This window comes from Moschus berezovskii, chromosome 25, assembly GCF_049115385.1.
Source record: "Moschus berezovskii isolate FMDL1 chromosome 25, NW_MosBer_1.0, whole genome shotgun sequence".
NCBI classification, from domain to species: domain Eukaryota; kingdom Metazoa; phylum Chordata; class Mammalia; order Artiodactyla; family Moschidae; genus Moschus; species Moschus berezovskii.
In genome coordinates, this window is record NC_142484.1 from 24,075,450 (window position 1) to 24,098,801 (window position 23,352).

At 47.9% G+C, this 23,352-nt stretch overlaps 1 protein-coding gene across 7 annotated transcripts in view; it reads left to right on the top strand.

The window, feature by feature from the left end:
- Positions 1-23,352, top strand: part of NAV2 (neuron navigator 2) — a 429,204-nt gene that overhangs the window by 335,613 nt on the left and 70,239 nt on the right. For all 7 annotated transcript variants that reach the window (XM_055416029.2, XM_055416030.2, XM_055416032.2 and 4 more), the window contains 3 exons: positions 14,109-14,247; positions 20,790-21,081; positions 21,833-22,535. In XM_055416029.2, the coding sequence (XP_055272004.2) occupies positions 14,109-14,247; positions 20,790-21,081; positions 21,833-22,535 (1,134 nt within the window). The remainder of the gene's footprint in view (positions 1-14,108; positions 14,248-20,789; positions 21,082-21,832; positions 22,536-23,352) is intronic.

A 23,352-nucleotide genomic window follows, 5' to 3' on the forward strand; every position in this document is an offset into this window, starting at 1 on the left:
CCCTTCCCCAGACACACACACACACACAAACACCCACCCCTACCCCCTCCCCATGCCCCCGCCCCCACACACCCCTACCCCCTCCCCACGTCCCTCCACCCTGAACTCTGATTGGAGAGGCAGCCCAGGCCAGGGGGAGAGTCTTTCTCTGGGAAAGCCTGTGAAAGCTGCCAGGAGCCAACCGGTAGGATATTTGGAGAGGGAATAGGGCTTTTGGAGAGCATCTTAGTCCTCCTTCATTTTAAAATAAAGGCTTGTGGCTCTGACATTATTTTGCTTTTGAATTTTCACTAGTAAAACAGTTGTTCATTGTTCTCAGCATCTGTTTACATAGTTTCTCCTGAATTCCTTGATTACAGGTTTTAATAGGGATTAGTCGGTGCAACCCCTTCCCATCCCAGAACTGAGACTCTCTCCCATTCCACCTCCCCTCCCAGCTTGTATACCATAATGTTTAACGTAGCCATGCATACACTGAGCTTCCTTTAAAAAAAACAAAAACCAAGAAATTAATGCATATTTTTGTTGGCACTGCCTCAAAATTGACATCACCAGAAACAATTTGTGTCATTGTTAACTGTACAAATAGGTGTCTCTTCCTTCCCAGGTTCCACAGTTATCTCTGTAGGCTAATCATTTCTATCAAATGCTCCGCATTCAGTTGTGGGTGGAATTAATTAAGAAATGTTACTGTCAGCGATTTCTGTGTCATCGTTAACAGCCGCAGCATTGGCAGAGAGACTTTTCCTAACATTTTAGCACAGGCCACGGGTGTTTAGAATATCCTTTCACATCTAGATTTTATTCAGTTTGACCAACTGTTCCTGGCTCCCTTGGGACCATATGAGGGCCCTTCCACTAGGTGCTTTACGGTAACAGTTTCCAAGTTTGGTGTTAGCTTTTGCTTTGCTGAAACTTTTCACAGCTGACTTGATACCAGCACTCTGGCCTGACCTCTCGCTCCTCTGGCACTTTAGGGGTTAATTTTGTCGGTGGATCCAGTTTCTTTCCTGGGCAGGGGAATGGAGATCCCCTTGTAGCTGGTACTTTAGCAGCCGATTGCTGGTGCCTGGGATTCCCTGGCCCAGTGTGGGCTGGCTCTGCTGCCTGGCTGGCTGGCTGGCTGACGGAATTGCCATCGTGAGATTCATTCAGCTTCTTTGTCTGCTTTCTCCAAGGATCACAATGTAGAATGCTCTGGCCTAGGAACCTGACAAGGTAGGACGATATTCTGAAGCTTCTAGGGCCTGGGGCAGGGTGTGGTGCTCGTGCTGCCCTGGGTGGTACTGGAGAGCGGGACAGAGCAGCCAGCGGTTCAGCTGCCAAAATTGCCGTGGGCTACGTAGTTGCGGGGTGGTAGTTACGGGTCTGGAAACTCTTCATCCTTTTCCTTCTCACCCCCATCCCTTTTTATTTTAACCTTGATAGTCCTAAAGGCAGCTGGAGCAAATGTCCTTGGTTCACCTGGACATTTGGGTAATGTCAGTATATTCCAGACCGTCTTACCAAATGAGGCTGCTGAGACCACAACACTGGCTCTCTTAGGTCCTTATTTTAGCTTTTAGGGGAGACTTTTGAGCCTGGGGTGGGGGGCGGTGGGAGAACTGGAGAGAGGCAACGTTGGACCCCGGGCAAGGACCGCTGGTGGTGCAGAGGGCTCTGATTAAAACGACTTGCAGTTGGTTTTGTTTGGAATCTAAGAAGCCGGCTGAACTTGTGGTTGTGTTTACTAATACTGCAAATTACCGGGTGGGTTGTTTTTTTTTTTTTCCTGGAAACTAGGCTCCAGGAGAGATGTCATAGATTGAAGTAGGAGGCCTTTTCTGTTTTTTAGGACTGCTCTCAAGCTGCCCAAAGAGGAACATTTCTATTTTTAAGCTGGAAAAGGGGGAGAGGAAACAATGTTCATTGCCACCTACTACTGGCCAGGCATCTAACAGACATTGTCTCAGTTAATTTTTCTTGCAAAGCCAACAATATTATTTTTAATTTGAGGTGAGGCAGTGGGAGCCAGGAGAGGCTAAGGAATGCACTCAAGGTCACACAGACACTAGGCAAAGCTGGGACTGGCCACCGCTCTGCCTTCCTTGTTGGGCTTGGCGGATGGCTCAGGATGGTTTTATCTGTAAGTTTAAATGTGGGTTCAGCTGGATGAAGGGCACTTTTTATTGTGGAGGACGCGCCAAAGTACACAGGATACTTGCAAGCATGGCCTGCCTGGGCCTCTCCAATTCGGCTGATTTCGGGAGAGGGGTGGCATTAAAAAGAACTGAATGTTGGCAGTAAGACCTACCTGAGAGTTTGCTAATCTCTTTGAGGCTTTTGGACTTTAGATGAATCTGTGACTGGATTTGTTGCTCATTGGATTTGTACGTGGTTGAGGGAGGAGGTGGAAGCCCAGGTGAAAGTCAAACGTGGGAAGGTCAATGGTCTTGAAGTTGGCTGGGGGCTGCTGGAGTCCCGGAGTCCCCACCCCGGCGTGTTAAGGCTGACCCCGGCTTGGCAGTAGTCACTCACATGTGTGCCTGGGGTGGCTAGTTTGCTAGGGTGGAACTGTTTTCGGGTCCCAGAGCTGATTCAGAGTGTTTGTTTCCTGACCTGGGCTTCCTTCCCTTCCCATCCTATTGGCCTAGAAGCGGTAGCTGAAGGGCAGGCCCCTGACAAGCTGCCCTGAGTGAGGCAATTGTTGTTCTATCCTGGGCATTCAGGTTTCCAGACGCCTAAGATGTATTGGGAGGTGACCGGGAGTATGTGTGGGTGGGTGGGTGGTGTTAATGGAAGTGTCGAGACCCTAACATCTTCCTCCACCACCAACTCTAGACCTAGGGCAGCCAGTCAGTGCCCTGTCTGGGATTTCCTCCCTACTCCAGCTTTTCTATAATTACATGGAGAATACTTTGATTGCATTAAAAGGTGTCCTGGGTTTGGGGAGGGCAGTTTGGAGGGAGAATGAATACATACATATGTATGGCTGAGTCGCTTCACTGTTCACTTGAAACTATAACAACTTTACTCATCAGCTATACTCCAAGACAAAATCAATTAAAAAAAAAAGGTGTCTTGGGCTTTTTGCATAGCAGTTGGGAGTTCTGAGTTCTTAATTGACTGTAATTCCTTGAAAGCCTCTTTGCCTCTGCTCTTACATAGAATGAGAGCTTGGGTTTTAGAACTGTGCAGATCTAGCTTGAAATCCAGCTCTATTTATTATCTCTGGCACCATGGGCAGGTCACCATAGCCTCTATAAGCCTCAGTTTTCACATCTGTAAAAGGGAACATTAATAGTTTGTGCCTTATAGTCTAATAGAAGTGTGTGGGATAATGAATGTAAAGTGCTTTAGCAAAATCCCTGGAGCCCACTGTTAAAGCTTTTCAGCTTGTGTTTGTCAGTATTTTCATGAGCTATATGATAGGCTGAGCTGTATGTGATATGCTGGATTCTGTTGATGTTTAGGGTACTCTTATCTTCTGGTAAACAGAACAGCAGAATGACTTCGCTGCAATCTTTGGCAAAAGCCAGGTGGCTGTGGACCAAGTGTCAGCAGCTTTCTCTGGTGGAGCCTTGGAGGAGAGAGGCCTTTGTGCAGCTGAGGCCAGCAGACATGCTGGTGCCTATGCTAACAATGAGGGTAGAGGGCATCCGGACCAGAGCTCTGGGCTTGGTAGCTCAACCAGCCCCTGGAGCCAAAGGAGGAATTTCACGCTTACTCAGGGGACCACCTACTTGTTGAGGGAATGAGTTACCAAAATGGGACAAAGGTGCCGTGGGGTGAAACTCAACCCCTGACATTCTGAGTGCTACTAAATCCCCTCGGAGCCTTCTTTATGGGGTTCCTGTTTCCCTCTCACCACCTCAAATGATTGGCCTTGCACCTGGCACCGTCTGTAGAAGCTGCTTCTCCCCCGGGACCCTGCCCATTTATGGCAGCGAGCTCCTGCACTAGAACTTCATCGTCTTTTTCATGTTGTGGGCCTGCCTCTCCTTCCTGTGGTCTTTGCACAGCCCCTGGATCCCGCCCTACAGCTGACGGGAGCTGGTCATCCCCTCTGTGCCTAGAGTTCTCCTTTGGTCCCCACGAAAGGCTTCGGGGGACTGGGTGTCGATCCCTCCAGGTCATAGAGGAGGAAGTCTGGGTCTTCTGGAGACGAAGATACTGACAAATGGCAGGGCCAGAGTTCAAACCAAGATCTGTTAGATAGGCCAAAAAGTTCATTTGGGTTTTTCCAAAGTGTCTTACAGAACAACCCAAACTTCTTGGCCAGCCCAATATTTTGCTTTTTCTTCTTCAGCGCATGTGCTGCCTCCATCTAGAGCTTCAGAGGTTTACGGTACCCTGGCCCACTGCTGGATTAAACTTAATTTATTTGGATTAGTATCTAACTCTGTCCTGGCTTTTCATTCGAACTCAGGTTCTGGGCTATTTTGTACCGCAACAGCAAACTGTGTCGGCTGATCACAGGGGGAAACCTAAAGGGTGACTTGCTTGCTCACAGCTTTTTTCAAGTAGCTCTCTTTTATTTATTTATTTTTTTCATATGGGAAACTTGGACACCCTTCTAATACACATGACAAGTGTTCATGAAAATGTGTCAGTTGAATAGATAAACAAGATGGTTGCACATTCTTGGATCTGTATGTGAATCCCAGCTTCAACAGTTCCTAGTTGTATGACCTTTGGGCCTTTCTTTCCAAGGGTCAGTTGTCTCATCTCTCGAATGGGTATAGAATTAGTCTCGATCTCATGGTACCCAGGAGAAAATATAGGTAAGCCCTCAATACTAGTTATTATTTTTATCATAGAGTTGGGTGGATTAAATGAAAGAATGCAAGTAATATAATTAGCACGGGGTCTGGTGCAGCTTTAAACTTCAATTAAAGTTGGCTCTTATCATTCTCAGATAGGCAGCAAAAGGATTTTGCAGGAGTCCTGTTGCATTCTTTGAAGATGGATTTTCTTAATGGGCCCCAGCAGTGGTTAGAGGAGGTGATGCTCCTGAGAAAAGCTCCTGGGGAGGAAATAGTTAACATACCTGTCTGGTGGGAAATGGAGGTAGCCAAACCCTTTCCCTTCCCCGGGGGTTACTGCTAAGCCCTGGTTGGACTTGCTCACTCATCCACACCAAAGGATCTCATTCCGCTGGGCCCTGGGGTTTCACAGGAACAATTGCCTTGAACAATAGCCAGAAAACAAGTTCCACCAGTCTGGGCTTTTGCAAGTGAATGCAGCTGTCTGGCAGGGGGCACCAGGCCCTGGAAATGGGCTCTGCCGTGATTCCGGAGCAAAACTGGAAAAGTGAGCAGGTAAAAAGCCTCGACCCAGCCCTGGGTGGCTCTACAGCACAAGTTTAGTCCCCAGGAGAGGGGCAGACAGGAGGGCAGGGGCTGGCCAAGTCAGTTCCTAAGAACGGTTAGGACCTTCTGGAATAGACCCAGTCTTTGGGTGGGGGTTTTGGGTGGAGAGTGATTAAGATCCCTTGCTTAGTGAAGGCTGCTTTTGAGGACCAGAATTTCAGTACATCATCTCTTCTAACCTTCTGTGGTTTATTAGTGAGCAGGGAACGAATATTTCTCTTCAAGTTTCTCTACAAGTTTTTTTTTTTTTACAACATCATTTCAGCATGTCTTTCCCTTGCATAAACAACATTATCTCACAGGGATTCCATTTGGAAAGTCTAATGACCCTCCAGATCCTTCAGTAACTCCTCTTCTTAGAGTCAAGAGTCTTTTGCTGAAAGCCTGGATTCCTCATGCCTGGGCGTGTAAATCCTAGTGGAAAAATCTGTTTAATCATCCTTCTAACCTTGGGGTTCGGTTTTGCCTTTTTACTTCATGGAAGATGAAGTTGTAAATATAGTATCACATGAATTCAGAACCACTGCAGATCCCTGCTGTTGAGATGAAGTTGTAAATACAATACTACATTAATTCAGAACCATTACAGATTCCTGATGTATCTAGAGACTCCCCAGAAGAGCTTGATATTAAAAATTTGTCCAGATTAGAGGTGATTTCTCAGGGGAGCCTGGTGAAAGTAGGTTCTGTGGAATGCTAACTCCCCACAACAGTGAGGAAAACAGGGAGTGTGAGAGGCTGAATAATTTACGATTCTTTCACCTGCGTTTTTCATAGCTGACAGCTTGTGTTTGGGCTGTTAAAATTGTGCTTTAAGCCCTCTGAGTGGCATTTGAATTCCTGACACAGTGATGTCAGCATCTCTTGTAAGACTCTGAAACTGGATCTCCTTGTTTTATGGGCCTTTCCATTTTTGAATAGATTTTCTGGTCACTTTTGAGAGCCTTGACTCTGGTTAAAATGCCCACACAGGGTCTCTTTGATATTATGCTTGATTGCTGTCAGTCAGTGGAGGTTAAGATGAGGCTGGTTAGCAGACAGAGATTTCGAAGCTGACCTGTGTGTACTTTCCCTCTGATGAGTCATTAGAGGACTCCTATGGCATCACCAACTCTGTGGACATGAGTTTGAGTGAACTCTGGGAGTTGGTGATGGACAGGGAGGCCTGGCGTGCTGTGGTTCATGGGGTCGCAGAGAGTCGGACACGACTGAGCGACTGAACTGAACTGAAACTCATACATACCATGCCTAGTACAGTGCCTGGCATTTGGTAAACACTGCCAATGGTGGCTTTATACATTAGGTAAGATTGCATCTTATTCCTTTGTGGATAAGTAGTGTGGTCATGCAGAGCCTCTGTTGTGGATTGGGTTGTAATGCCTCTGTATTATGGGGTCAATCAGGTAGGCTTGTTGTTGCTCAGCTGCTCAGTCGTGTCCACTCTTTGCGACCCCATGGACTGCAGTACACCAGACTTCCCTGGGCTTCACCATCTCCCAAAGCTTGATCAAACTCAGGTAGCCTGTATGAGTACAAAGGCTCAGGTGGGGGTGGTGTCAAATAGGAAAGCTCAGCTCCGTCTAAAGAGGGCAGGTACAGCTCAGCGGTAAGTAATAGTCTCCTGTGTGTAAGATATCGACACCTATTCCAAATATTGAAAAGACTCAGCGTGGGCTTCAGAAAGAATCACTAAGGGATGAAATCAGCAGTGAGGAATCCCAGAGACTAGAAAGTGTAGTGACCTCTTTGGCAGCTTTTACTGAACGGAAGGAGATGCTCTGATCAGTGGGGACCTCAGTGCCCTTTGCCTCTACTAGATTTTCTCTGAGCTTAACCCCCCAGGATGCTGGTTAGAAAGCACCCTCTGGGACCACTGTGTCCAGCTCCCTCACTGGAGATGGAGAACTAGACAGTAAGTGAGGTGTCTCAAGTCTTCTAGGAGGCTGTTGTGGGGAGGGCTGGGGCCAGGACCTGGCTCTCCTGGTTCCTTGCTTTGCCACTTGCAAGTCTTGAAGGGGAGAGAGGCACACAAAGAGCATCAGTGGGCCTGGGCTCTGGCACACTGCCGATGGGTGCCTTATGCTGGCGTTTGGCTGGTGGTGTGAGGGGCTGTTGAAATCTGTAGAAATGTCAGAAACCAGTGCAGTTTCTACTTGGTGTCCTTTGCTTACCTTCCTATTGTACATTCAAAAACATTGGAGTTTAGGAGTCTTGAAGAAAAATAGCAAATATTTGATGGAATTCTTTCCACCCACCCATTGGCAAGAACAGGTGAAGGTCGTTTTCCAGTCTGATCACTTATACCTGTAGTCGTGCCATTTGACCACCAGTGGAGGGCTTCTCATTGAGTAGAGAAAAAAGGACGTGGCCGTGATCTGGGTGGGAAATGATTTTTGTTGATGGTTCTGAGAAGTCAACAGAAGCATTTTCTTGCCATTTCTCTAGATGTCCCAGCCAAAGAATTTATAGGGCATAAACATCATATGCTGTTTTGAAACAAAAAGACAGGGAAACCAGCCAAGCTGTGGGCCCTATGCCCTTTTTAGTTCCCTGTTACAGAATCTGGGGAGGAGGAGGCCCTCGGGTTCTTCTGCTTGTTTCCCAAGGCTGTTGAACACAGTGCTATTTCCACTAACACTTTTGGAACAGTTTTGGAGTAGTCTTGGCAATCTTGCAATATAGAGTGAAGTGAAGTGGAACAGGAAAAACTGGTAAAGAGAATAGATCTGTCTTCTGGTCATTCATATATAAAATTCATTCATATATATACTCATATATAAAAATCATTCACTCACAAAATGAAATCTGCTTTAATATTTTTCTCAATGTCTGAGGAACACTTTTGTACCCAAAAAGAGTGTGTTAGAATTAATTAGGTTTTACTATTCAATTTATTGAATCTTTAATTTTAAACCTGTGTTTTCTTACAAATCTTATCTGTGAGTCAAGTATTTTGCATAAAGTAGGAATGTTTCCACATGTTATTTTGATTAGTACTTTATTAATTCAAACTTAACAAATCGTATTTGACTAATTAGTACTATTTGTGAGTCTGGATAAATTTCCTGAAATATTTTAGATCACATTTGTAAACTTAACATACCTGGCTTCCTCAAGTTCTTCAAATGTTGGATTGGATAGACTTTAGTAGCCTAACAAGCAAAATCTTTCTAAGCACTTCAACAGCCTTTGCAAATCAAATAACTTATGGCATTTGTAACTTCAGTTTGTCCAAAACACTTCAATTCATTTTATAGTCTGAATCCAATTCTTAAATCTTTCATCTTAAAAATCTCAAATGAAAAATTTGTACTTACTTAGATTTGAAGCACAAGACATTTTTAGATTCTCTAACATGCCATGTATTTTTAAAAAATAGTATAAATTATATAGATTATCCCAATGATCGCCAAGCTTTTACTCTATAAAATTAAGCATTAATATTAGGATTTATTTCATTATCTCCCTTCATCTTTTTAAACCGTTTCAAGGATTTAAAATCACTGTACTCCCCACTAAGGGGAGGAAGTTCATCCTATCGTGTGGGCTCAAAACCATCATCCGTTTTTTTACAATCAGATTCAAAAGCAGGGTGCAGCAATGGCCAAACCATATTCCAGAATGATTGTTCTGGGACTATGGCTGAGTGCACTGTAGTTCTTTCCGTCTCTCAAGCCTCTTCACTGGAATTTTGTGTCACCACACTGCAAACCCAAATCCTCTGAGTTTCTTTCAAATTTCAGTCATAATCAGGTTTTGTAACTTCTTTCAATATTTATCGCCTGACTTGGGTCAACAGACTTGTACCCCGTCCCACGTTGTACCTAATTTCCTTTGCCACTTGATTGGATTCAACTAATGTTCTTACTGCCTGAATGAATTCTGCATGCTTTCCACATTTTTCCCATCTGACTTTCAGCCACATGTCTGGAGTCATTTTACAAACAAATTGCAATCCCCCATTAGTTAGCACCAGTGTACCAAGTGACAAAAGCATAAGCAAGCTAGTTTTGAGTAAAAGAAAGAAATTTATTAGATCTCACTGTTTGGTCTCCCAGAGGTGGCTTCTAACTTCTGGTCTGGCTGGATGCAGGAGCTCATGTGATGTCATTGCTCCTGCTTCTGCTTCCCTCCCTCCCTGCTAGCTGCCTTCTTAGGCAGCCAAGGATGAAGGGCCCAGTGGCAGCTTTAGGCTTCCTTTGCTTTTCTTCCAAAGTGTGTGTCATTCTCAGCATCTCCCGTGTGGGGAGTGCTCTTTTAGGCAACGTTAAAGAGATCATGCCAGCACTTTACAAGAAGTTCATGGGCAACTTGAATCTCTCAGAGAGGGGGCTAGCATACCATACATTCTCTTGTTGGGACCACATTGTTATCACAGAGCATCTTACGGAACTAGTTTTCCTTGGGATGCTTCTTGGAACTCCCTGACAGTGATCTTGGTGGCCCAGGACCATTTAGAATATCCTGAATTTTAGAGAAGGGACAAGTTGGAGCTAAGTGATTTTATGTCTAGAGAGATTCACCAGTGTCCCCACAGAGCCAGAAGTGAGGGAGACGTGGCTAGTTTTCTGAGCTTGGGGGCAGCTGTTTCTGGTGCACAGACAGCGCTGGGGACCCCAAGGCAGCTCGTGTTCAGCATAGACTTCTCTTGTGTCACTGCTCCTTCATCCTCCTTCTCAGTCTCCCCACTCCCACTTTTCTGTGGGGTAGATCCTTGATTTGCCCCTTCTGGGCTGACTCAGTTGCTAGGACCTCTATCAACTCAGGGTGGCCCCATGATGCTCTATGCACAGACACGGCAAGAATCGTGTGTGTGAGAAGTACCACGTGTCCCTCTGCAACAGAATCTCAGTGTACAGAGGAAGAGCGGGTACAATTTCAAAGCAAGAAAATCTGGAGCTTAGGTTCGTGGGCGTCTGTTACTAACTTCCCTCCTTCCTCCTCTCCAGCCACGCTTCTCTCCTCATGTCTTCTTTCTTCATCCTTGGATTATAGGAAATTTCAGATACATTCAAAGGCTAACCCCGGAGAGCAGGTGCAATTAAAGACTCGGGATTTTCTTCTCATCATGAGATTGGTCGGAGTCCTTCTCCATCTGTGATGTCACCCTTTTCCCAGCAGAGCCTTAAATGGTTGCCAGCCTAGGTCGTGTCATCCACATCCATGTGTCACCCATAAACCTGAGGCACAGAGGTTGTGACATGTCAGGCGACAAAGTGGGAGGGATGGGCTCAGAATCCACTGCTGGGGCTGCCTCTGCATCAGAACTTGCCCCGCCTGTCCTGCCTGTGAGTTCAGTCAGCAAGCGTTCAATAAATACACACTGTTTGCCTGGAGATGGGGGATGGGGAGGCTGGCATTGCTGCTGTACCACTGCCCTGGAGGTGATGGTGGGGAGGGTGGGCGTCGGGGTCAGGGAGAGTTTCCCGGCCAGCCCTGCCCTGCACGGCACTCTCAAAGCCTGTGTCCTCATTAGGAAGCAAAGGCACCCGTGAGGGAATAGGACCGCGAGCACGTGCAGGTACCGAAGAGTTGGCGCGTGGCGAGTGCTCAGCGAATGGCCGGGTGATGCAGGCCAGAGGGAGCACATGTTCTGAAATTAGACAATTCTGCCTTAAACCCAATTCCAGCGTGGACTGAAGGGGGGCACTGGGCAAGCTACTCGTTCTTTCAGCCTTGATCCTGCCACCCGTCAGCTGGGGAGGAGAACGGGTCCCTTGCAGGTGTGATGTGAAGAGTAGAGATAGAAACGACCTATTGGAAGCACCTGGCATGATGCCTGACACACAGGATGCACTGCTTACTGTCACTCGGCAGATCCCTGCGGGTGCCTGGAAAGTAGGACAGACCATCTCAGAGAGAACAACTGGAAAACTGCAGGAGCGCACAGAATGAACCCAAGTGTGGAAGACTGGATTCAGAGGAGGGGATTGTCAGGGTGGGCAGGAATATTTGGAGAAGGCCTTAAAGGAGGATTTGGAACCAGATGGAGTCCGGGCCAAGCCAGTGGAATCACAGGCAGGAAGTTGCCTAAGACCTGGAACTGCAGTTCCCTGCGAACTCATCCTTAGTAAGCCTCCTCCTGAGCCCTCACACTGCCTCCCTTTATCCTCCCTGCTTGAAAACCACCTTTGCATGTTTCCCCTGCACTTGTGTGGGACCCTCCAGGTGGGCTTTAGAAGCCAAATCGGCGGGCTGAAGGGAAAGGTGATGAAAACAGGTTTCCACTAAGCTTCCCCTTCCTGCCTGATCAGCAGAGCACAGACAGGCATCTTATGAGCTGGTGGAACAAACTAGAACTTCCTTTTCATTACTTGGGAGTGGTGGTTTGGGGTGCTCCTGACTTTCTAAATCTCAGACAGTGGCATTTCTTTTTGTGGATGTGTGTTTATATGCATATATATAATGTATGCCGCAGTTTTCAAAGATTATGCTCCATTTATAGTTATTGTACAACGTGGGCTGTATTCCCTATGCTGTACAATATATCCTTGTAGTTTATGTATTTTGTACATAGTCTGTACCTCTTAATCCCCTGCCCCTATCATGCCCCTTCTCCTACTCCCTCTCCTCACTGGTGACCGCTCGTTTGTTCTGTGAGTCTATTCCTGTTTTGTTACATTCACCACTTTGTTGTATTTTGTTAGATTCCACATGTAAGTGATATTATATAGTATTTGCCTTTCTCCGTCTGACTTATTTCACTAAACATAATGCCCTCCAAGCCCATCCATGTTGTTGCAAATCGCAAAATTTCGTCCTTTTTTATGGCCGAGTAATATTCCATTGTGTATCTATACCACATCTTCTTCATCCGATGGTTCATCTGTTGATGGACACCTAGGCTGCTTCCATATCTTGACAGTTATAAATAATGCAGCTTTACTGGGATGTGTGTATCTTTTTGAATTAGTATGTTGGTTCTTCGGATGCATACCTAGGAGTGGAGTTGTTCTGACACTGGCATTCTGAGGCATCAGAGAGCCTCCGTGAGGGCCTTTCAGTAGACATGGCTGCCTGTGGAGGGCTGAGTGGTGGGGAAATGTGGTGAAGTCACGCTCTGTCATCACACAGCCCCGGATGCACATGTTGGCCCTGCACGCCTGCTCTGTGACACACCGGCCTTCCAAGCCTGGGCTTCCTCCTGGGGAAGTGGGCCATGCCGTTGCCCGTGTGTGCTGAAACTGGACCTAATAGAGAGCCCTGCGTCGTCACAGGAAAGAGGGGGCAGCTGGATTCGGGTCCTGCCCGTCATGCTGTCTGACCTTGTGCAAGGTGTCATACCTCCCGCAGCCTTGGTTTCGCTGCCTGTACCAAAGAAACACAGTAATACTTAGCTATTCCCACTCCGCCAAGTAGAGCGGCGTCACAGTTTATGCTAGAAGCTTACTTTATAGTTTCCTCATCTTCCCACTCTGTGTGTCTAAATCAGCAGGTATTTATTGAGCACCTGCTGTATATCTGCCACCCTGCAACCAGACTTGATGCCGGGGATCGGGAGAGGGTGGGAAGAGAGGGCACTGTGGATAGAGGGACCAGGGAAGGCCTTCTGGGGAGGTGACTCATCAGAGAGAAGGAGTGGGGGACAGGCGTCCAGGAAGAGGTACAGTAAATGCAAAGCCTTGAAGGCGAAAACCCAGAGCTGGTGAGCGATAAAGATGGGCATCCATAGCAGGACTGACTGGAGGAGGGGCTGGATCACAGGGTCTTGAGGGCCAGAGATAGGGAGTCCTAAGAAGCCCTGAGGGATTTGAAGCAGAGGAGCAATAGATCTGACTTGTGTTTCACAGAGACCGTTCTGGCTGCTGTGGGGAGACTAGATGGTTGAGGACCAGAAGAGGAGCCCGGAGCCCAGCTGGCCTGTTGGCAGTCACAGGCAGGGCAGAAGCAGCCAGAACCTCTGGGTGCGGGGGGTAGGGGAGCCGTGCACACTGGGAGAGACTCTGCAAGCACAGGCTGGAGAACCAGGGGGCGGCCCAAATGTCTTGGTGTTGGGAAGCAGGAGATGGTAGAAGGAAAAAGAAGAATCTTTGCTTGGAGATTTGACTTGAGTGGTGGGGGAGGAGGGTCTTGATGGATTTGAGGATTGAGAAATGAAGGACTCTATTTTTGATGCATCTCGAGATATTACTACAGTTGTGTGTGTTAGTCGCTCAGTTGTGTCTGACTCTTTGCGACCCCACGGACTGTAGCCTGCCAGGCTTCTCTGTCCATGGGATTCTCCAGGCAGGAATACTGGAGTGGATTGCCATTCCCTTCTCCAATTATTAGAGTAAGAACTGCCAGTAGAGTTGATAGGGTTTTTGCCGATTTTTGCACTTCCCTTCTCTTGGCTTTCTGTGCCGGGAGTTGTGTCCAGAGAATTCCCTACAGCAGCTCTTCTTCCCCCTCTGAACCGTAGGGAGGACACCCCTGCTGACTCATTCTCTGCCCACTTTCTGCTCCAGTCCCCAAACCCCCTGCTCCTCCTCTGTCTCTGGAGGTGGCCCTTGGCTTTTGAAAGCTCCCCAGGTGATGTTGAGGATGGGGTAGGTAATGTGTATGTGTTTAGTCACCTCTGCTCAGGAAAGCACCGCCTTTCCAGCTGCCAGATGGAAACAGTTGGATGTCACCCTTGAAGATGAGTCACATTTGAGGCAGAGAAGCTTTGTCTGGGGCTTTGTGCACCAGGAGCCTTTGGGGATGGTACACGCCTGTCTGTATCGTCAGGCTGAGCTGGTGTGGCGTGACGTGCTCAGGGTGTGTTTGTCTTGGCAGCTGGGATGACAGCAGCTCCGTCAGCAGCGGGATCAGTGACACCATAGACAACCTCAGCACGGATGACATCAACACCAGCTCCTCCATCAGCTCCTATGCCAACACGCCTGCCTCCTCGCGCAAGAACCTGGATGTGCAGGTAAGGAATGGGGTTCCTCCCAGGCTCCTCCCAAGGCCCCTGCCAGTGGACAGTCTTGGGCTTGTGGGCCACGGGAGCCATTTAGGGTGAGCAGAGTCCCCAGGTCTGTGAGAGGAGGCCCAGCCTCCTGCTCACTGCCTGTGGTCTTGTCTCCTGATTGTGTCCTCTCCCTGCAGGGAGAGGGGGGTGGGCAGCAGGGTACTAAGAATAGGAGTCGGGGGGGACTCACTGCTCTCACGGTGGTGGCCTTGGCAAAAATAACCTTTCCTTCCCAGAACTCAGTTTCATCATCTATTTAGAAAACAACAACAACAGGGATATTGGACTCAATTGGCCATTCTTAACGTGGAATGTATGTCCACAGTACAAGTGTGGGCCTTGAGAGCCCCTGGGTGGGAGCAGGGTTAGAGCCCTGGCCCAGAAGACCAGTACATACCAGCCAGAGGTTGGGAACTGTTGATCTATGGGTCCTATCCTGTCAGTGTGTTTTATTTGGCCCACAGTATCACTCAAGTTTTTATAAGTTCATTATTTCACATAAAAAGTGAGCTTCTGATTTCTCTTGAAAAATCAGACAGTATTGCCTCTTTGAGTCTGCATTCTCCACAACCAACAAGTGTCCAAGTGTCCCCCCTACCCCATACACACACACTTTGGACAGGGCACCCATTCCTCAGTGTGTTGGCCAGCTGCACCCTTGCCTAACTGTGCCAGGTCACTGAGGTTTCCCATCCCTGCTGTACACTCTCAGAGTTAATATTTCAGAGGCAGTGCTTCCAAAGCAGTTTTGTGTGGGCATGTTTGTTTGTGCTCACAGCATCCCTTAGTGGTCAGAGGGGTTGGTTCTAATAAGCCCGTTTTACTAGTGGACAAGCGAAGTGACCATCCTCACGCCTGGTTGCTCGCCTTGGGACTGACCGGCTGTGGTGACACGGGAACACGTGGGCTGGAATCCTTTTCGTGATGAGTCCCTCCCACCGGTGGGGGCTGCGGCCTCAGGTGAACCCCTGTGAAGGTCTGATGGGGACAGAGTCTCCCAGAGGGGCCTTGCGAGGGCAGGGCTAGCACATCCCCTTTCTTCCCACTCCCTTCCTTTCACATCCGCTTCTTTTCTCTGCTCTTTCTCCCTCTGGACAGATAGGAGCCTCTTTCAGAGTCTCTCTGCTTTCAAAGGTATCTTTTTCTTTGAGGACAGGGCTAAATAAAGGACGTGTCAGAGTGTGGGAGTGATTCTGTCCCACAGAAATGTAAACATAGGCCACCTAATGAAATCTGTGAGGTGTTGCTTCTGGGATTGCCTATGACTTCTTGAGTTTTCATTTTTAGCCCCAGTTTCTAATTACTCTTGGTGAATGAGAGAGGCTTGTAGTGCTTGTTAAGGGAAAAAAAAAAAAAAGCTGCCTAAATGAAAGAGAGCATAAAGATTTGGGGAGGCAGTGCTGAAATGTTCCATGTCTTGATCTGAGTGGTCCCTTAAGTAAATATGTTAATTTCATAAAATTTCTTCAAGTTATATACTTAAGATTGCACATTTAGTGTATGGATGCTATACCTCAACTTAAGAAAGTTGATTAAAAAAACCTAGCCATACCTCCCAAGTAATGAGTGTTTAGTTATTAGATACAGATTAGAGACACCAAGTCAGACTGTGTTCCTGCCACTTGCCAAATGTTATAATACATCCTTTTCCTTTCTTTATGGACACTAAATGGTATTTTTGAGACTCCTTCTAGTTTCAGGGTAACCACAATCAAGCTTCTAGACTGGCCTTAGACACTGAGCTGTGGAACTAAGAGAGACAGACAGACAGAGACAGAAGAGAGAAAGATTTGTAAAGTGGATTTGCTCATGTGCCAGGCAGGGAGAAGCTTGCTCCTAAGATGCTCGCTGAGCCAACAATACACGTTCTGAACACTCTCCTTGTCTTTGTTCCCTTCCCATAGAGCTGGAGTTAGAACCTGTTTTCCACACCGACACAGAGTAAACATCTGGAGCTTACAAATGATGCATTTGAATTTGGTTAATGCCAAGACCCCCTTCTCTCTGACCAGCTCTTTGCTTTCATCTAGCAAAGGTTACATCAGAAAAGCTTCAAGGATATGACACAAGCATATCTTTTGATCAAGAGCAGAAAGAGTGTTGTAAGGAGTTTACGATTCATTGGACTGGGTTGTTGTTGTTGTTGTTTTTTTTGCTATAAAACTACCTGAGTTTAAAATATTTAAGTAAAGTTAAGTAGATACCAGAATAAAATGTAGATTTGCAACCACAGTTACTAAGATGCCTATTGAGCTGGTTTATTTGGTATCCCTTTGTTCCTGTCCAGGAAGCATCCCTGAGTATCTGATCCACATAAATCACCTCCTTCTTTCCTCCTCCCCTGTACTACTCCCAGGAAGGCTAAGGACCATTACTCCTCTCCAGGCAGCGTCAGACAGCGGGAGAGTGTGTGCTGCATCCTCTCAGGGCTCATTCAGGATCCCATTCACGTGCTGGTTTCCCTGGACAGACAGGCAGCACAGACCGTCCCAGGCAAGACACACAGAGGCAGGAAGAAGTGGTCCAATGTGTCGGGAAAGCAGGTTGAGGCCAGGTTGCCTGCCTAGGTTTCCATGTTTGAAAAGCCTCTGAGGACCAGCCAACATCTAAGGAACAAGGAAGCTATCACCTGGAAGCCTGAGCAGCAGCTTCGTTTAGCTGCTGAGAGAGGAGCCGGGTGCCGGAGGAGTGATCCTTGGGGATGGAAATCCCCTTTGTCTGTGGGTGACTGTTTCCTCCAGGGTGCTGAGGAGCACTGGGAGGGTCTTTGATGGGGCACACATGCCCAGATACCCAGCACTGACCTCTGCTCACTGCTCCTCAATGTGCTAGGCAGAGAATCCCCCAGCCTGAGCTCTGACCGCCTCTTGATCGACTTTCTCCAGGAAAGTTGGGGAGTCTGCTTGCGGTGACAGGGAAAAAAACATGGCCTTGAAGTCAGGGTTGAGCTCTCAGCTCTGTGACATCCTTGGATGAGCTCAACCTCTCCAAGCCTCTGCCTCCTCATCCATTAAAAAAAAAAAAAAATCACAGTAATTAAGACTTATCTTGAAGGGTGAATGTGAGAGAGATACAGACATACTTTATCTGAACATGCTTTCTTGGAGCCAAACTTAATAATAGAAATACCCTGTTTACCTTCATGCAAGACAGAACTAGGTTAAATGCTAACATGCTGGAGATTTTCAGAGACAGGACACTTGGTGATAGAAAGCTACTCTTGGTCCCTCCACATTGAGCTCATGGCAACCACTGTCAGCTCTCTGAGACACCTGTCTGACTATCATCCCTGTTTCACGCACAAGGTCACACATGCACAGGAGTGGCAGCACCTAGTGCTTGAACTCAAGTCTGTCAGAGCCCAAGCCCCTGCTTTCTGACCCCAGCATCCTGCCCCACGGCCGCACCTCGCTCCCCAGGGCCTGAGTTCCACTCTCTCACTCTCAGAAGACTGACCCCCTCTCCACAGTCCCTCAGGAGCCTGGGCTCTTGAGGGAAGAACTCTCGCATCTTCCAGGCTCTCTCCCTCCCTCCTTGAGTGTGGCTGTCTCTCCGCTTCCCTCTTGACTATTGAATGAGTAAGTGGACTTGCAGGTAGGGGCAGTAGGGAAATCTACCGAAAAGAGGTACCGTTCGAGAAGGGAACGGTTGGCAAAGGGGAGGGTGTGTCTCCACGTGGCCATCTTGCTGGCCCTCCTATGTTAAGCTCTGGGAACAGAGAGGCTGGCCCTTCTTCGTCTTTTAATCCCTCCTAGTGCCATGACATGATCTGGCCCAGAGCTCAAGAGGGGATGTGAACTCAAAGCCAGTATAGTGTCCCAGGGCACATGCTGCAGTGCAGAGAGCAGCTGGGATAGCTTCCACCCTGGACCATGTTGTGGGGGCTGTGCTTGGATGATTGTTCTTTCCAGACGCGTATTCAAGCTGTAGTCAGACTGGGGATATGTGCACTCTCTCTGCCATTGGTAGGGAATCAGAGTTCTGGGGGTCCCACCCAGAGGCAGGAACTGCTCGAGAATTGGACTTGGGGAACCACTGACCAACCAGGAAGGAAAGAAAAGTTTCTGAGAGTAAGTGATGTGTTAGGCGCCCTGGCCATGCAGCATCCTCTCGTCCTTGGGCTTATCCTTTGGGAAGGCAGCATAGATGGTGGCTAAAATATGGGCTTTGCATGCAGGCTCCGCAGAATCCTTGCACTGCATGATCTTGGGCAATCTTCTTTTCCACTCCGAAAGCCTCAGCTTTCTCATGAACGGAAACTTCCTCCCAGGTTTTTTTTTTGGTGAAGATTAAACAATACATGTAAAGCACTTTAGCCCAGTGCTAGCACACAGTAAATGCGTAATAAATTTTAATTGTTATTGCTATTGCTATTAGTATCACTATAATTTGATCAGGGAAAATAAGGTACAGGAACATTAAAAGACTAATTAATGCAGTACCCCAGGATGTGGTCTGTGCTAAGTTTTTAGTACCTCTTAGTGTATAAAAGAATGTGTTAGAATGTATTTGAACATAAGCTCCAGGAGGTTAATGATTTGTGCTTTGTTCTCATTAAGTATAGTATTTCTGGTACTTGAAAACTTGCTTGATACATTGTGGTATCAAGTAAATATTTGTTGAGTGAATGTTTCCAAAGCCAAGATATTTTCTGCCTCAGGACCTTTGCATGTACTCTTCCCTCTACCTGGCATGCTCTTCCCTTAAACTCTTCTCTCAGTAAGTTTCTGTTCATTCTTTAGGACACATCTTCAAAAAGGCCCTACCATTCCCTATCCCCATCGTCATAATCTAAATTACATCAGTGCTTGTAATACTCTCTCAGACTCCTTGTCCTTTTCCATGTGTTTGTCTTATATTTCCAAGCCCTGCCTCTTTCACTGGATCATGAGCTTCAGAAGGGATGAGATCCAGTCTTACTCATAGATCCTCAGACCCACCATGGTGCCTGGCAAACCACGGGTATGGAGGAAATTCTGGTTGAATGAATGCACGGGAAGGTTGAGAGGGAGGACCACAGGCTGGGTTGCCTGGGACATGGAGCGAGCCCCACGAGTCTCTGCTCCTCTGTAAAACGGATGAAGACAGTTCTGTAATACTTACCTTCTTACCCTCCTTGACCAGGTGGCGGTCAGGACTGGATGAGGTCATTTTGTTAAAGTGTGCGATAGCTCGAGAAGCGTGTGTTCGCTGATTTCACACATTTAATCATCCAGCCTTGATTGCTCACTTGCCGTGGGCACGCCTCTGTCTGTGTCCCTTGCCGCAGCTGAATGACGAGCTTCTCACAGCCTGGGAGTGTGTCTGTCCTCCTCTCTCTATGCCTCATACCTAGCGGGAACTTCAGCATGTTTGAAGAATGGTCGAGTAACCGAAGGCACGCATGAGATGGCAGAGGGAGAGAGCGGGGAGGCTGTGGTGGTGACAGAGAGGTGGTTGAACTTGGGCTGCTTGTCTGTATGGAGCTTTGTTCCCGTTCAGCCAGTGTATTCCCTGGAGGAAGCCATCGGTACCGATCTCAAATGACAGGCATCAGGCCAGATTCTTGCCAGGGGGTCATTTTGTTTCCTTCTTTGCAGATGTTGCCCACTCTTGGCTGTGAAGTATGGCACGTATGGGACTTGTATCTCAGGGGACCCACCCCAAAGTGTTGCTGACCTCCCTTCCCTTCCCCGGTCAGTGCTGAAATCTGCTCGGACTGGTCCCAACCCCGAGGGAGGCCCCAAAGCTTTTTTTTCTGGTTGGCAAGTGACGCCTTTTAATGGCAGCAAATCATTAACATCACACTTCTGTCCCCTCCTGGGCTCCATGGCCAGGTCAGGCCTCTTCCAAAGAAAGCTGGCTAATTATATCCCCTGTCCGCACAGAATCCTACAAGAGGAGCAAGCCGTGGCAGATGGATGGAGCTGGGCTGGGAGCAGGCACCCTCTGGCTTGTAGCACCCGGGGACGTGACTTCTGAGGAGTCGCTTCCTCTCTCAGCCCCTCTCTGTCCCTGATTCGAGGGGAGCTAGCAGCCTCCGTCTCTCCTCGCTCTCCGTGTTAGGCTTTCCATGTGTTAGACTCTCCATGTGATCGACTGTGGTGCTCAGGAGCTGGCAGAACAAAGGGGACCCGGGCTGGGGGGCTGGGAGCTGCAGAGAGCTCGGGCTGCCGGAGTTGGAGGAGGCACGTCGCCAAGGGGCAGAGCTGGGGGGCTCAACTCTCGCCACAGCCCTGTCCTCTGGTTCTCCTGCATGGAAAGCGCTCCCTCTTTTTCCTCTGGCTCCTTTCACTCTCCTCTCTCACTCCCTTCTCGGACATACTCGTATTCTTCACTTCCCTTGGACCCAACAAATCAGGCTTCCTAACAAGATAACCGGTACAAAGGCTTAAACATTTTAAAGTGGGCATCTGTTATTTTTCCCCCTAACTTGTCCGGGGGCATGAGCCTTTTTGCTCCGGAGTGAGGGGCTCCCTAGCCTGGGGTTTGAGAAAGACTGATTCAGAGGGTCTCCTTCACAGACTGACGCCGAGAAACACTCACAGGTGGAGAGGAGTTCCCTGTGGTCCAGCGAGGATGTCAAGAAGTCAGACGGGGGCTCAGACAGCGGCATAAAGATGGAGTCGGGGTCCAAGTGGAGGCGGAATCCGTCTGACGTGTCTGATGAGTCTGACAAAAGCACGTCAGGCAAGAAGAACCCCGTCATCTCACAGACAGGCTCGTGGCGGCGAGGCATGACGGCTCAGGTCGGCATCACCGTGCCCAGGACGAAGCCGGCTGCTCCGGCAGGCACGCTCAAGGCCCCCGGAACCGGTGAGTCGGAGGCATGCCCTGTCTGGCATGCGCATTTGTCAGTTTCAAAACCGGAAAAGCAGTCACGCTAGCAGGGCTTGATGTTTTTAAGTCCCTGTAAATGCTCAGGTATTACTTCTTAGGGTTTGGACTCTGCTCATAGCCAGCTTTCAGAAAGATTCATATCTTTGCCTTTTTCCAAGTGGAAATTTGTGAGCATGAGAGCCTCTTAAAGTCTGAAGACGGTTCAGCTGCTGAGATGTGTTCAATTGACTGAAGCGTGGGCAGGCTCTAAGTTAACGTACCCAGTGAAGACTATTCAAGGGCACATGGTTATGAGCTGTTTATATGCTGAGTCGATATTGCCCGTGATTTAAGGATGTGTATAAACAAGGGCAGAGTTTTTGCAGGAAGGTAGGATACTCACTGAAAATGTTGGAGACAGCTTTTTAATGGATAGAGGGAGAATGGTCAGTAAAAGACAAGGTCTTCTTCCCAGACGTGTCAGTGATTGGCTGGCTTTGCTTTATTCTGGGTAAATGTAGACTGCTTTGCAAATGAGGAAAATCACTGACATCTCCTAAAGGCTCATGGTGACAGTCGTAGATGAGATTATTTTTATAAAAAGCTCTCTCCTCTGTCTCCCAAGGGGACTGCTTTCCCCCAGGAGAAAACAAAGTAGTTCTTTGGAGTAGGTGAGAATTTTAAATAGTCTGAGTTGACTGAGCTGGCTTCTTAATTTGCAGGCTAACTTTGCTGATTTCTGTCGTAGGAAAAACAGACGATGCAAAAGTGTCTGAGAAAGGAAGGCTGTCACCCAAAGCCGCTCAGGTGAAGCGTTCCCCATCAGATGCTGGCCGCAGTAGTGGTGATGAATCCAAGAAGCCCCTCCCCAGCAGCTCCAGGACACCCACCGCCAACGCCAACAGCTTTGGGTTCAAGAAGCAGAGTGGCTCTGCCGCTGGTCTGGCCATGATCACAGCCAGCGGGGCCACTGTCACCAGCAGGTCAGCCACACTGGGCAAAATCCCGAAGTCATCCGCGCTTGTTGGTCGGTCCACTGGTCGGAAGACGAGCATGGATGGGGCTCAGAATCAGGACGATGGGTATCTGTCTCTCAGCTCCCGGACGAACTTACAGTACCGGAGTCTGCCAAGGCCCAGTAAGTCCACCAGCCGGAACGGGGCCGGGAACAGGTCTAGTACCAGCAGCATAGATTCCAACATCAGCAGCAAGTCAGCTGGCCTGCCGGTGCCCAAGCTGAGGGAGCCTTCCAAAACAGCCCTGGGCAGCTCTCTGCCAGGTCTGGTCAACCAGACGGATAAGGAGAAAGGCATTTCTTCCGACAACGAGAGTGTGGCTTCCTGTAACTCGGTGAAGGTGAACCCGGCACCCCAGCCTGTGTCCGGTGTGGCTCAGGCCACTCTCCAGCCAGGGGCCAAGTACCCTGATGTGGCCTCTCCCACGCTCCGCAGGTAAGTGGGTAAATAGCATTGAGTGGAACTGGAATATGTGATGTGGAATGGCATCCTGGATTCATAATTTCCTGTTTCTTAGCTGAAATCATCTCTGGTTTTCTCCGCATCAGCCCTCGAATAAGCTGTTTGGTCAAATGCTGCCAGCAGCTTTGTAATCAACTGAGTATTTTCCCGTGTTGGTGTGAAAAACATAAGCCTCTGAAATCCATCATCCTGCGTTTGAATCCTAGGTCCACCTTATGTGGCCACCGTGTAACCTGTCTTAATACTTCTGCCTCCATTTCCTCGTCTGTAAAATGGGGATGATGTGACGATTAATCTATGCAGCCATATTTAACCCATAGTAAATACTCAGTAAAAGTTAGTTACCATTGAAGACGAGTTCCTAATACACCCTTAGATCTAGATGAGGAGCTCAAGGAAAAAAAATTTTTTTTTTTAAGGCTGTAATTCAGATTCCTTATCATTATGCCAGATAGTGATCTTGGCCCGATCTTTTCCCCAAATAATCCAGTATCCCCCCGACACTTTTTTTTATTCTGTGTACATGATTCCAAATTAGTCTCTGAAATGTTAGCTTCCTTTACAAAAAAGAAGAAAAACAATTGTTAAAGCAGAAGCGTTTCTGAAAAATAGAATTTCCTTTCAGTTTATACAACTTTTTGCCTCATTATAACATACAGTGGGCCATCTTTAAAACTGCAGCCGCATAGGGCACAGTTCATCCTACCTTTTCAGGAAAGAGTAAGTCCCAAGGATAGAAAATTTAGCAGTGGAAAAATAAAACTTTTGTGCACATGTACATATTTGCAAA